This window comes from Rhinatrema bivittatum, chromosome 2 (assembly GCF_901001135.1).
Source record: "Rhinatrema bivittatum chromosome 2, aRhiBiv1.1, whole genome shotgun sequence".
NCBI lineage: Eukaryota > Metazoa > Chordata > Amphibia > Gymnophiona > Rhinatrematidae > Rhinatrema > Rhinatrema bivittatum.
Genome location: NC_042616.1, coordinates 452992869 through 453007963, shown reverse-complemented (window position 1 = coordinate 453007963; position 15095 = coordinate 452992869). Strand labels below are relative to the sequence as shown.

General features: G+C 47.0%; 1 protein-coding gene across 5 annotated transcripts in view; it reads left to right on the top strand.

Annotated features, from left to right (window-relative positions):
• Window positions 1-15095, top strand: part of SERHL2 (serine hydrolase like 2) — a 99361-nt gene that overhangs the window by 34910 nt on the left and 49356 nt on the right. For all 5 annotated transcript variants that reach the window (XM_029590374.1, XM_029590376.1, XM_029590373.1 and 2 more), the window contains one exon: window positions 3772-3791. In XM_029590374.1, the coding sequence (XP_029446234.1) occupies window positions 3772-3791 (20 nt within the window). The remainder of the gene's footprint in view (window positions 1-3771; window positions 3792-15095) is intronic.

Here is a 15095-nt window from a genome sequence, read left to right as displayed (position 1 = left end):
TCTCTTTCTCTTATTTACACACAGGCTCTCAATCACATACTCACATGCTCCCTCACCTAAATCAGCTCTCAATCACACACAGACACACATGGTCTCTCTCTCTCATTTAAACACAGGCTCTCAATCACATACTCACATGCTCCATCACCTAAACCAGCTCTCAATCACACACAGACACACATGATCTCTCTCTTACTTATACACACAGGCTCTTAATCATACATACACATGATTTCTCTCACACACAAAGGATCTCAAACATACACACATACTCTTTCACACAAACTTACACATACAGGTTCCCAATGGTAAACTTACATTCATGCTCTCTCTCTCTCACAGGCAGGCTCTCAATCACAGACATACTCTCTTTCACATATACAGGCTCTCAATCATTCACATACATGCAATCTCTCACTCACACACACAGGATCTCAAACACACATGCTTGCTCGCTCATTCACTCTCTCTCTCCCCCACCCCGGGAACTCGCGGCAGCAGCAGCCTCCTCCCAACGCTAACCTCCTTCATTTTCAGCCGTCGCGGAGGCGGAGTCCCATCAGCCGCGGTTGAAGCTCTTCATTTTCCTCCGAGCCACGCTGCAGTCTTCTTTTCGTCGGACACTAGCTTGGTCTCTTCTTCCCGCGCAGGCACCCGATGCTCACCACTTCCTCTTCCGGGCCGCGGGGGGGGGGGGGCGGGAAGAAGAGAGCACGCCGGTGCCGCTGACTCCAGCTGTCTTGCCGCGTTCCGCCCGGGCTGACAGCATTTTAAGCCCGGGCGGAGGAGGACCGGGGGAGCAGCTGGGCCAGCGGGGGACTGGAAAGTGTGGCAACACTTGTCTGCGAGCCAGATGCAGCCCTCAAAAGAGCCATATCTGGCTCGCGAGCCATGTGTGTCTGTGTGTGATGAGATTCAGCTCATAAGGTAGGGCATATTATTGATCTGGTGTTTTGTTAATAGTATTAAGATCAGTTGTGAACAGAGAGGGATTGAGGGTAGAGAAATTCCATGGTCTGATCATAAGTTAATTAAAATTGGGATTTTCATACAGGGAGAAAGGGAAAGGTTAGGGAGTAGGAAGATTATTTCACAAAGAAGGATGATGGATATTAAAAAAAACAAAGCAAAAAAAACCCCTGAGAAATCGAATGGTAGAAATGTAGATGAGATGGATTATTCCACTGCCTCTGTTTCGTTTGATACTTGGAAGGAAAAGGTTTTGTCTTTTAGCAGATGAATTAGCCCCAGTTCGGCAATATCAGTTCAAAAGGCATTCACAAAAAAAAGAAACCATGGTATACCCAAGTTCTTAAAGAGGAAAGTATTGCAATGACTAGAAAGGCGTTGGAGAAAGGATAAAAGTTGTGGAAATCTTAGAAAATATAGAGATCAGCTTGAAAAATATAGGACGAATATTGAAACAGCTAAAAGAATTTACTTTTCTAGCAAAATTCATGAGGTGAAATTTAACAGCAACTTTTTTTTCAACAATAAAATTCTTTACTTCGACAACAGGATTAAGGGAGGGTCAGGATTCTCAAGAAGGAACAGGGTTGTCTAGTGAGGTATTCGCAAAGGCATTTTAAAAAAAGACAAGATATGTTGTAAATTTTTAAAGGATGATGTAGTTTGTGAGAGATATGAGATAACTTCAGGGCCTCAATGGGATACTTGTGACCTGGTATCATCACTTGAGGTTCAACAAATAGGTAAAACGAATCCAGCATTCTTTGAATTGAATCCAGTCCAAGATTTTTCCTTGAAGATTAGGGCAGAAATTTCTTTGTATATAACAAGGTTAGTGAATTTATCTTTAAGTGAATGGTTTTCCCCTGATCGCTTAGGAGGGGCGATAGTATGCCCACTGTTGAAAAAAGAGCAATTGGATTGAATGAATGTGTTGAACTACTGTCTCCTATCTAACTTGGCCTTTATGGCTAAGGTGATAGAGAAGGTAGTGCACAATTAGATGAATATCTTGAAGAAAATTTGCTTTTGGACTGTAATCAATATGGATTCAGGAAAGCTTGTAATACTGAAACTTTGTTATTATACGTAAGTGTGATTTTAAGAGGTTTTGTTTGGGGACAAGTGTTTGTGTTTGACGCTTTTAGACATTTCAGCGGCATTTGACACAGTAGATCACACTGGTTGTTGCGTAGATTAGTGGAGTTGGGGATAACTGGGACCGTGAAAAAAATGGTTTTCTTTTGAAGAGGTATTTTCAGGTGAGTTATGAGAATAAAACCTCAGGGTGATTTGAAATTTTAACTGGAGCCCTGCAGGGTTCCTCTTTATCTGCCACTCTATTTAATATATACATTGGATCTTTATGTAAAGTGCTGGTTGAATTGGAGATACAGTACAAATTGTTTGCGGATGATATTAAATTTTGGGTTCCTATTAGTGATTCCACAATAGAAACTTTGCATGTTTTAAATCTTTGGATACTAATTTAATGTTTACTGACTACACATTTTCATATTTAATAACATATATTTTCCGACAAGCAAGTAGCTCATTTAAAACTAATTGGAAAAAATTCTTTTTCACTCCTTGCACAATTAAGCTCTGGAATTTGTTGCCACAGGATGTGGTTAGTGCGGTTAGTGTAGCTGGGTTCAAAAAAGGTTTGGATAAGTTCCTTGAGGAGAAGTCCATTAACTGCTATTAATCAAGCTGACTTAGGAAATAGCCACTGCTATTGCTGGCATCAGTAGCATTGGATCTACTTAGTGTTTGGGTCCTTGCCAGGTTCTTGTAGCCTGGATTGGCCTCTGTTGGAACAGGATGCTGGGCTTGATGGACCCTTGGTCTGACCCAGCATGGCAATTTTTTCTCTTCTTACGGAATAGCCTTCTGAGGGAGAAGAGGCTGCATGAAAACTATCGCAAAGTGGTAAAATCTTGGCTTTTTTAACAGGCTTTTAATTTACCATACCTCTAAACAGATTGGCTGGTGATAAGGAAAACCACCTACTTTAACTGTCAGGAATATGATTTTAAATCGGGATAGAAGGCAGCTTGGATTTTGATGCAATAAGTTATTTTTAAGCTTAATTGGTTTGTTATTCCATACTGCTAAGTAACTTAAATACGTTTCCATAATTGCATAAACTTGATATATAAAATTGTAACTCTTCTGATATGTATAAATACAAATCACTGCGAGCTTACTGTTGTAGCAGTTAATGATTTGCTGACTTTTACATTTAATGTATCCAAGCGCACACTTTTAACAGAAGTGCAAGAAACACCACACCTGATGCCATCTACTGGTGGCAGGAGTTGGGGGAGCTGAAGGAGGCGTTAGCTCCACTAGCCAGCAATTACACACTCTGACAGCGCCTCCTGTAGTTGGGATTTGAGGTTCAAGGAGTTAAGTTCTCCCAAAATGTCAGCACTTATACATCATCCCCAACAGTGCTTTCTGCCGAAAGATGCTGGGTCTGGAGCAACTGCACAGCCAGCACATCTCTCCCATGTCCCTTTGGTGTCTGTTGGGGTTTGTTTTCCGCATAACTTGACAAGAATTAACCTCACTCATAAGCCGAGGTATGTTGAATATGGGCTCAGTTTCTCAAATTTGCTGCTATATTCTTAATACTCGCTGTGAGAGGAGGGCACTGGTTGCTCTACTTAGCTCTCTCTGATGTGAAACTCTAGATCTCAGAGATTGTACTGGGCTCCAGCTTCAGAATGGATTCCTTGGTACTGATTATACTGGAGCCAAGAATCATTTCTTTTTTTTTGTTTTGTTTTCTTACAGGTGGTCTCATTGGAGGAATTGTGAGTATCCTAAGCTTTTTTTTTTTTTCAGAATGCAAAGTTATAATGAGCTGCCTTTGTCTGTCAAAGTAAAGCATGGTGTATGCACACAACTACTGCTGCTGCTCCTCCAACAGCCTGTCGATCCTCCACTGCTTTCTTCCTCTTTGCAGATTGCTAGGGTCCACCCCATCTGGGGTCCTCTTCCTCCCTCCCTCCCTGTCCCTTTAGTCTGTATTGCTAGTCTGTCTCCTTCTCCCTTTTGATACTACCATTCTCACAGGACAAGCAGGATGGAAGTCTTCGCATATAGGTGACATCACAGGATGGAGCCCTGTACGGAAAACTTTTCTGTCTAAAGTTTCTAAAAAGCTTTGACTGACACTGGCACACTGAGTGCACTGAGCATGCTCAGCGTGCAATTATCCCTGTGAGCCACAGGTGTCTCCCTCAGTCTTCTTTTTTCCGCTCTGCAGTAAGCATAGCGGTTAGGAGCTCTGTGAGAAATTCTAACACTTTTTCCTTAAAGAAACACTTAAACTTTTACTTCACACTTTTCCCTGCACGGGTCTCCCTTCACGTACGTTTATTCGACGCTTGGTGAGTATTATGCCTTGTTTTTTCGGTCGGTTCTTGTCACCTTCCTGGCCTGCCAACCGACTGTGGCCTTCCCTCTCCCTATGTTTTCAGTTAGTCACACATAGCCTGCGAGTGTCCCTCTGTGACACTCTGCCTGGTTATTAGCGTTAGTGGGACAGGGACTTCCACGGTTTCAATTGCCACCAGGGCCCCTGTCGATTCAGGTCCTTCGATTTCTTCGGTACCCTTGCGCAGTCAATGCCCCCATCGCTACCGTCCTGGATTCTTAGATGCCATTGGTACCCCTCCCCCCACGGTACACTGATGCCATCGGTCCCTGCATCATTACTATCAGTGCCATCCATGTTTTTCATCCATGGCACTGATTTTTCCTTGGGTTTCATCGGTGCAATCATTGCTCAGATGGATGCCATCGACGTACAACTTGTCTCGTCTGTGCCATCCATGCCCAGGTCGATGCCACCGTTGTCCGGGGCACTTCCATCAATGCCAGGGTCATTTCCATCGCTGGCCGTCCTTTATTTTATTGATGCCATCGATGCCCAGGACATTTCCATCGATGCCCGGGTCCGTTGCATCGATGCCCGGGTCCATTGCATCGATGGCATCCATGCCTATGTCGGGGGCATCGACGCCCACGTCGTTTCCATCGGTGTCTTCGACATTCCTATCAATGCAGTCATCGACTCTGTCAATGCCGGTGTCATTTTTCTGATGCCAACGATGTTTTTTCGATTATTCGATGCCACATCGTTCCCATAGATACCTACGCCGATGCAGTCAGTGCTTCCGTCACTGTCATCATTGCTCTGACCGAGTCATCGACATTTTTTCATATATATTTTTGACGATACCCTCTACGCCACGTCGGCCGCCATCGACACCGTCAATACAGACATAGCATCGCCACGTAATGCCCTCGCCTGAACACAGTACTCCATGCTTTGGGTTCTTATTAAAGCCCCGTATTAGTCTACGACCCTACATAGTGCCAGGAGCAGTGCAGGCATGCTGACAGTCCATCAGTCGCCATCCAAGACAGCGAGGGCATCCATCTCGGCGCTGGGGAAAGACCGGGCCGAGCACCGTGGCATGTATCGTCACCGACACTGTAACCATCCACCACAGACGCCATCCAGCACATTGATGTTATCCTTCTTGATGCTGGACTGTGCTCGGGCCGAACAACATCACCACTGCCATTGACACTGTTCTGCACAGTATTGGCAATCCTTGGTGCTCCAGAAACACCGGAACGAGTTCCGAAGAATTCTGCACTGCGTCACGAGACATCGAGCCGCTGCGACGAGGGCCAGGTTCACGAGCTGTTAGTCGGCTCCCCTGTTCCCGAGGTGTGCCCCACAGACATCGGTGGGGATTGTGGCCCTCCACAAAATACTACCATGGTAGCGCCAGCCACGCTCAGCCTGTCTCCTCTATACCTGCGCCACTGTACCAGGCATCAGAGTTGAGACGGGCGTCTACTCCCTCGATGACTTCTGAAATCCACGGAGCCAGCAATCTTCACCGGCTCGTCCTTTGGTGATCCACGTCGGATGGTAAGTACCCGCTTCTGCGGCATTCCCATTGAGATGTGTTCTCTAATTCGAGCCACATAGTTCGAAAAGTTCTAGGTCATGTACCTTCCAAGAACCGTATTAGCTGGCAGAGCGATATGTGACACTATGTCAGCCACAATACCAAGAGAACCTCTCTATCATTTTTTTGGAATTGCATCAGGGCATCCTCCCTTCTTCAGCAACGAGGCTCTGTACTGATTAATGCTCTGGCTTCTGGTTACTGCTTCAGAACCAAAGTTCCAGGTGCATTTGCTGATCTGCTAAACACAAGATCCAGCAAATACTGCCTCAAGTGCAAGTCCACCTTGAAGCCTGACGACAGGTCTCGATGTCTCCTTGTACAGCACACAGAAATGCGGGTAAGACTTTACTGCTCACGCTACCGTGGGAGGTTACATGATATCCAGATTACATCAGCCCCTCCAGTTGGACACCTCCTGGTCTCCCAACTGGCCGGATATCAGAACGGCCACCCCACCTTATACCAAAGTACACTCCCCCAGATGCTACAGAGCGGGGAGGGGGGTTGGGGAGTTTTAATTACACTATTCTTTCTTTCAACAGAAAGGAGTTACTCTCCGCCCATCCTGGACCTCAGAAATACCAACTTTCTTCAGAAGGCACAGGTAAAATAGTTTCTCTCGTCACCATGCTTCCATATCGCAGTAAGTACATTACCTCTAATTTTTCTATGTGCTTCATGGTGAGTCAACAATATTACAATCCCAAGCTCTGCCGGTTGCACCAACTTCGGCAACTGGGGTATTCATTAAATCACTATCGGTGACTGCTGTTTCTCTGCGGAGTGCAACATCATTCACTCTTTTCCTTGCATGGACAGCTGCATAACCACAGTCAGTCCACGCAAGGAGCTCTAACTTCTTCATGACTCACTATACATTTACTAACTGGGATTACTGTCACTGCCATAAATCCCTTATACAACACTTCTGGACACCACAGTCATAATGACCTTCCTTGTCCAGCATACGCGCAGACATTCTAATAAATTCTTACATGTCCCTGCGTGCATTTTCCATAACCTCAGCCCCCTCAATTCTTCATTGTCGGGCCATGGGGTTTTTTCACTATGCACTTTCCTCATAGATCCAAAACTGCTATGGGTTAGATTCAATGGAATTCCATTATCAGTGGGTCTAAGCTGTTCAACTGCTTTCGTCCCTCATCCATATTGCAGATCTAGAACCAAAACCTAGTCTGATCCTGCTCATGCTCACATTTACTCAGGGTTGTAAAGTTTGACCTAAAAGCTTCTCAACCCAATATGCTCTACTCCACTCCAGGCACAGTTTCACATGAACTTCCTGGAGCTTGTAGCCATGAGTTATACCCTTATGCCTTCCAATACTGCCTCTGCAAGAAATCTTTGTGCAGTCAGACAAACAGCATAGGGACAATGTGCTTTCCAACACACAAGCACGCACAACTTCTTTCCTGCTCTGCAAGGAAGCTGCGCAGCTCTACCCTTGGTCCTTGCTCACTCCATGTATCCTCGGGCCATTTGTCTAAGAGATTAACTGAACGCACTAGCAGACCTTCTTCATGTAGGTTTCCATCCTCTCGAATGGTCTCGGACTACATGTGTAGCAGGAAAGATCTTCTAAGGCTGAGGTCAACCGAACTTGCCCTCTACGTCTGAATCGAACCATTCGGTGCACAGATTCTACTCCCTACACATGTTTCCAATGCATTCCCATAGACGCCTTTCTTCCATCAAGGGCCTCTTAAATGTGTCTCTTCTGCTGCCTCTCATAACCAGCACTCTTCTAATGTTGAACCGGGATGGGGTTCACTGTTCCTCAGACCCACGTCCTGGCCGAGACCAGTATGTGTCCCATACTTCTCAATCTATCACACCAGTAACCAATTCGCCTTCTCACAAGTCAGTCTCAAATCGTAGACTCACTGATGTTCTCAGGTACTGGTAGCATCACGAAACCTTCCACACATAAATCCTACCATTCAAAATGGCATGATTTACCACATGATGCATTCAAAAGGGTATTCCCCTTTTTCTACACCACTCTTTTCTCTTGCTCCCTCGGATTCTGCTCCCCAGACATCCTCCACATAGGTACACCTCTGTTCCAATTGGTGTATCGTTTGGGAGTGGGGATACTCTATTAATGGTAAACCCCTTCTGAGTCAGCTTACCATGGATTATCCACTGATCAAGCCGCCTCTATTTTCACTAGTCACTGAATGGCACCTATATTTATCCTTATAAGTCTCATACGTTCTCCGTTCGAGCCTTTCCATTCCTCTCATTTCACAGTTTGACATGGGAAATTCTTTCCCTCATAAATGTCATTTCTGCCAACAGGGTCAATGAGTTACACACCTTGTTACATACTCATCCGATCCTTTGTTCCTCTGTGACCGAGTGGTTTTACGTATTCAACTTCATATCTTTCTTAAGGTAGACATTGCATCTCACCTTACTCAGAATATTCTCTGCCCATTTTTCCCAACACACCTCTCTCACCAAAGCGAGAGGGTTTTTTCCACTTCTTGGACAGTAATAGTGCACTTGCATTCTATATAGATCGCACTACATTCTATAGGAATTCCACCTAACTCTTTCAAGCTGCGAGTTCCAGTGGGCAAACAGACCTATTCCTCCTAATTGACAGTCTGTATCTCTTTTTCCTACCAACAAGCAGTCATTTCACTATAACACTGTGTGTAACCACACTCTGTTGCGTCCGTCCCAGCATCAATAGCTTCCCCTCGGCCACTGCTGCTTGTACATATTTATCAGGCTGCAACCTGGAGCTCTCTCCATACCTTCGCAGCCCATTATTGCTTAGATACGACTAGCCGGCATGCTCGATGTTTAGCTAGTCCGTCTACTCTTATTCTTTTCGGTTTAACTACCCAACATCCTTCCACCAACCCGTTAAGGGTTTCGGGATGCCCTACGTTCCAATTTCCACCCCTGTCATTGTGCATTTCGCACATCTTGGGTGCATTTGGTGCACTCTCGGGCATCCTCAGCTCTGTACTCACCCATATGTGAGGACTAGCATCCTGCTTGTCCTGTGAGAAAGCAAGTGTTGCTTACCTGTAAAAGGTGTTCTCACAGGACAGCAGGATGTTAGTCCTCACGAAACCCACCCGCCACCCTGTGGTGTTGGGTCTGTATATGTTTTTACTTTTATTTTAGTTTCGCTTGCGCTTTTAGCTATAAGACGAGACTGAGGGAGACACCTGTGGCTCACAGGGATAATTGCAGGCTGAGCATGCTCAGTGCACTCAGTGTGCCAGTGTCAGAAAAGTTTTCCATACAGGGCTCCATCCTGTGATGTCACCCATATGTGAGGACTAACATCCTGTTGTCCTGTGAGAACACCTGTTACAGGTAAGCAACACTTGCTTTTTCTCTCCCTCTCAATGCCACTGTTCTTTTCTCTTCTGGTACTATCGCTCACTCTTTTCTCTCTCCCCCCCCCCCCCCCCTTCGTGCTGTCACTCTCTCTCATTCCTTTTGGTGTCACTACTATTTTTTCCCCGTAGATAACCAGCATGAATTAGCCATGCTGTCTGGGATGTCCTCCGGGAGGCTAGATGGCGGAGCTCTCTTAGAAAACAGAGTCTTTCAGTGTAGTGTGCCTGCTTGGATCCTCCCCCGCTTCCGCCATCCTCCTCAGTCCGTTTCTTTCCGCGCGCCTGACTGCACACGGAGCTCTTTTCCTCAGCGGAACACTTCTCTGAAGAAAAAAAAAAAAGGAAAGAAAAGGAAATGGTGGTCATTTTTTCTTTGCCTCATCCTTTTTCCTATCCTCTTCGACGACATGCCGTGGCCACCAGGCTTCAAATTTTGCCAATGCGGTCAAATCATGTCAGTGACCAGCCACTCAAAATGTTACATATGTCCCAGATCATGACCAAGTGGCCTGCAGGGAATGTGGACGCATGACCCCCTGAGCCTAGCAACAGAGGGCTGCCAAAATCACAAAACTGTGTGAAGCGGCATCGGGCTCGTATGCCCCTTCGGAAGAGTTGACTCAGTCCTCCCCGGGCCTCCAAGGAGTCGACGCATCATAGAGCATCCTTGGTAGGGCCTCCCTGATCATCCAGGCTGGCGTAGAAGCAAGTGACAAAGGCGCAGACGCATGACACAGGAGACAAGTCAATGGCGTCGACGGTGCTGAAGACGCCGTCGGGGCCCTGACGCATCAACGTGTCAAACGCAGGGAGCCAACCGCATCCTTTGGGATCGAAGCATAAATACACAACATCAGTGCATCGAAGCAAGTTGGTGCCAACGCCATCGATGCACACGATTACAAAGACCCCCAATAAACACTCTTCAGGACACACAAGATCCAGGGAACCTTCCCTGCTCCTGGTAATGGATTCAGATATGGCACCCTCTTCACCAGCCGCTTCTCATGCTTCCTCGGCCTCATCCAGGGTCTACTCTAGCCTGTCCACTGCCTCACAACATAAATGGAGATCAGGCCTTCATGAGTCTTTACAAAAGAGGCACAAGCAGCCTCCCACGATCCCTCCTTCACCCAGAGGTCTGGACACTGACATCCTACTGGCTGCGGTACCCCCTAGTGGTCCCTCCCATGGATCCTAGGCTGCCACCCACCGATCCACACAGTCAGCCTCAGCCAAGCCCGTAAGACACCTTGGCCTCGCAGGCGATGTCCCAGATTTCCCTGATCCTGTACCAGTTCCTTACCATGAGGAGCAGCAGGGAAGACACCGCTGGAAGCCTCCCATCACCGCAGGACAGCCTCAGTCCAGTTCCTTCTCCTGGCCAACCTCTGCCACCTACTCCTCCTTGGGATTTTTCCCCCCAGCCATCTACATCACCAGGATCCTCCACAGAGTATCCTTCTGAACCCTTGGAAGAACAACCTGAGCCGATCTCTTCTCCGGAAGACTTTTCGTATTCTAAGTTTCTGAAGAAGGTGGGGCAATGCCTCAACATCGAATCGAGAAAAATCCCTGATCCGAAAGCAGATGTCCTGGGCCATCCTAAAAATATTTGAGTCACCTGTGGAGCCCACGGCCTTACTCTTTCATGAGGTCCTGGACGCGGTCATGACCAGAGTCTGGGAAGTTCCTTTTGCGGGACCATCAACTTCTCGCAAGACGGACCTGAAATTCCATATGAGGCAGTCCCCGTTCTATTCCACAGTACAGCTTCCTCATGCTTCTGTAGTTGTGGAGTCCACTATGCAGAAGGCCAAAAAATCTTGCCTTCACTCGAACACTCCTCCTGGGAAAGATTAAAAGTATTTAGATGACTTTGGGAAGAAAGCTTTCCAATCTGGGATGCTGAATGCAAAGATCCAGCAACACCAATTTTATATTATGTAATATTTGTACGAATGCCTGCAATCATTAAAGCCCTTGCTTCAGGAAGCATCCCCAGACCACAGATGATCTGAACAATTTCATGACTTGGAGGAGGGATTGAGGCATCTCCTACGAATAGTCTATGAGGGGTTCAAGACCGGCTAAATCCACGGCCAATGCCATCGAGGCCCGATGTCTCGTGTGGCAGTGAGCCAGAGCCATCCGCGAGGATGTTCATGAGAAGCTCGCCGACCTTCCCTGTCTCCCAGATAACCTTTTTGGGGACAAATTTAGAGAAACTGTAGCCCAGCTCAAGGAGCAGAAAGTAGCTATAATGTTCCTGTCTTCTCCTGCAGATGTGGCTTCCTCGAGGCAATACTTCACCTCATATAAAACGACCTTAAAACCACTGCAGTTACTTCAGAATGCCGCTGCCAGAGTCCTGACTGGTAAAAGAAAATCTGACCACATAACCCCCGTTCTCAACAGTTTACATTGGCTACTGGTTGAGAAAAGAATAGAGTTCAAAGTTCTTACAATTCTACACAAGGCAATTCATAAAGTAGACTACACAGCCCTGGACAATATCATACATATACATAGGTCACTACGTACGACAAGGTCAACAAGTAAACTTCATCTAGATGTTCCATCACTACCACAAGCCAAACTGTCCTCCACAAGAAACAGAGCCATCTCCATCATTGGCCCGAAATTATGGAACTCATTACCTCATCACCTGACCTCTCAAGAAAACATTCAATCTTTTAAAAAAGATCTTAAAACCTGGCTACTCAGCCAAACTCTCAAAGACAGCACACTCAAAGACAACATAGGATAAATCTACAGACCACACCCACAGCGTGTCCCACCTTGGGCATGCAATCTCCCTCCAACGTCTACCTCTCTGACTCCCAAAAATCTTCTCGATTTTTTTTTTCTCTGTATCAGCTGTCCCCTTACATGATTTGAGCACAGATATATATCTAACTATATTGTATATCTTGATTGGTATTAAGTTATTGTTCAGTTCCAGTTTCTGTTTTTCTGTTAAATGCTTTAAATGTAACAGGTTGTTGTAAATGTAAACCAGAGTGAAGGCAATTTCTGCTGTACCTCGGTATATAAAAAAAATGCTAAATAAAATTAAAAAATATAAAAGACCTTATTACCAGCAATGACCTTACCGGCCGTGCCCGTCCTACCGGCCTCCTCAGTATACTCTGACTCATTCGCAGTCTTCCCAGCAACAGGGGGCTTGGCAACGTCAATGCGCTCCTCGGCAGCCTCATCCACCTCAGGATTCCAACCCCCCTAAACCCTCTCAGGGTTTTTAGGGCGAATGAATCCATCGCTAAAACTCCCGGTGGGGGGCAGGCTCTACCACTTTCTTCAGGCATGGAAGGACATCACATTCGACCTCTGGGTTCTGCATATCATACAGGAGGGCTACTCCCTCAATTTTCACTCCACCCCCTCCACTCCACACCTGGTGCGCCAGAAACACCAGTCGGCGCATTACGGTCAGCTGCACCTGGAGATCAACTGCTTGCTTCAGCAACAGTGCATCTGAACTGCCTGTGGTGCAGTTCCACCAGGGCTTCTATTCCCAATACTTCCTCATACCCAAGAAGTCGGGAGGGTTACATCCCATCCTAGACCTTCGCGCTCTCAACAGATACTTGACGAGGGAAAAATTCAAAATGATGTCACTCAAGTCCATCTTGCCCTTCCTTTGACCCAGCGATTGGATGTGTTCACTGGACCTCAAAGATGCCTATTCACACATACCGATGCACCCTGCTTCCTGGCGGTTCCTATGCTTTATGGCCACTGGCCGCCATTTTCAGTACAAGGTGCTCCCATTTGGTCTCTCCTCAGCCCCCAGGGATTTTATCAAATGGCTAGCAGTAGTAGTGGCTCACCTCCGGGGGATTCAAATATTCCCCTATCTGGATGCTTGACTACTGGTGGCTCCCAACCCGTCCCTCCTCTAGACCAATCTACTCACAACCATACACTGCCTGGATAACCTAGGGCTGCTAGTGAACTACGAAAAATCAAATCTGCAACCCACTCAAATATTACACTTCATTGGAGCCCATATCGACACTACTCGGGACAGAGCCTTCCTCCCGGAAACTTGAGCTCTTGCCCTGACATCGCTCGCCAGACGTCTCCAGAAGGCCACCACTGCTCCTGCTCATCAAATCCTGACAATCCTCGGCCACATGGCAGTAGCTTTCTATGTCGTTCCCCACACTCGCCTCCATATATGGCGTCTGCAGTGGGGCCTGAAGATACAATGGAACCAGTTTTCCAACCAACTCTCCTCTCCTGTCACCCTCACGGAGGGAGCCCCCCTGCGAGCACCAGCACATCACACCATCCTTACCACAGACACTTTCTCCAAGAGATGGGGCACTCACCTAGTCTACCGTCAAACTCAAGGCCTGTGGTCAGCCTAGGAACAATTGCAACAGATCAACCTACTAGAGCTACAAGCCATTCAAATTGCTCTTCGAGCTTTCGAACCAGCACGCCGAGGGAAGAGAGTCATTGTCCACACAGGCAACCAGGTAGCCATGTTCTACATCAACAAGGAAGGAGGGTCCGGTTCCTGGAACCTTTGCAGAGAGGCGGTGGAGATCCTGGAATGGACGGATAGCAAATCCATCACCCTGTAGGCAACATATCTGCCTGGCATCAACAATGCCAAGGCGGACAGATTGAGCAGAATATTTCACCCTCATGAGTGGGAACTCCATCAGGACATGGCAGACAGAATTTTTCAAACCTGGGGCCTGCCACGCATCGATCTCTTTGCTACAGAACTCAGTCACAAAGTGCAGACCTTCTACTTGGTGTACCTCAGCTCCCAGAGACTAGCGCAGGATGCGTTCCTCATCAACTGGACAGGGGGTCTACTGTACGCTTTCCCCACTATACTTCTATTCTCTCACACAGTCCAGAAATGCATCATGGACAATGCAGACCTCATTCTCATCGCTCCAGCATGGCCCAGACAACCGTGGTATGTGTATGTAGTTCAACTATCGGTGGACCGACCAATCCTCCTGGGCAACAGCTCACGCCTCCTCACCCAGGAAGGAGGCTCCCTGCTTCATCCGCTCCACTCATCTCTCACTGCTTGGAGATTGAAAGGCTGGTACTCCACCACCTGAAACTTTCATCTCAGCTTTAGGATATCTTAGTTTCCTCTAGGAAGCCGTCTACAAGAATGAATTATCAGAGGAAATGGGCCCGTTATGCCTCCTGGTGCTCTGAAAGCAGGACAGACCCACTCACCTGTCCACCTGAGCAATTATTGGACTACCACTATCTGCTCTACAGGAAAGGACTGGCTAAGGCCTCAATCAAGAGTTCACCTCAGTGCCATAGCCGCTTATCACTCTCTGTACAACGAAGCCCCAATCTCTTGTCACCCGCTCATCTCCAGATTCATGAAGGGGGTTTTACGTCTCTGGCCTTCAATCCAGAAGCCTCCAGTTCCATGGGATTTGTATGTGGTGCTAGAGCAACTGTTGCTACCGCCCTTTGAACCACTTGATACTTGCCATTCCAAGTTCCTCTCCTTGGAGGTGCTGTTTCTGGTCGCACTCACCTCTGCAAGACGTGTCAGCGAGCTGCAGGCCCTGGTGCACTACTCACCATATCTGGAGTTCTATCATGAAAACGTTACGTTGCGTACGCATCCCGCATTCCTTCCTAAAGTGGTATCAGTTTTCCACTTCAACCAATCCATTACCCTTCCAACCTTTTACCCAAAGCCATAGTAATGAGGCAG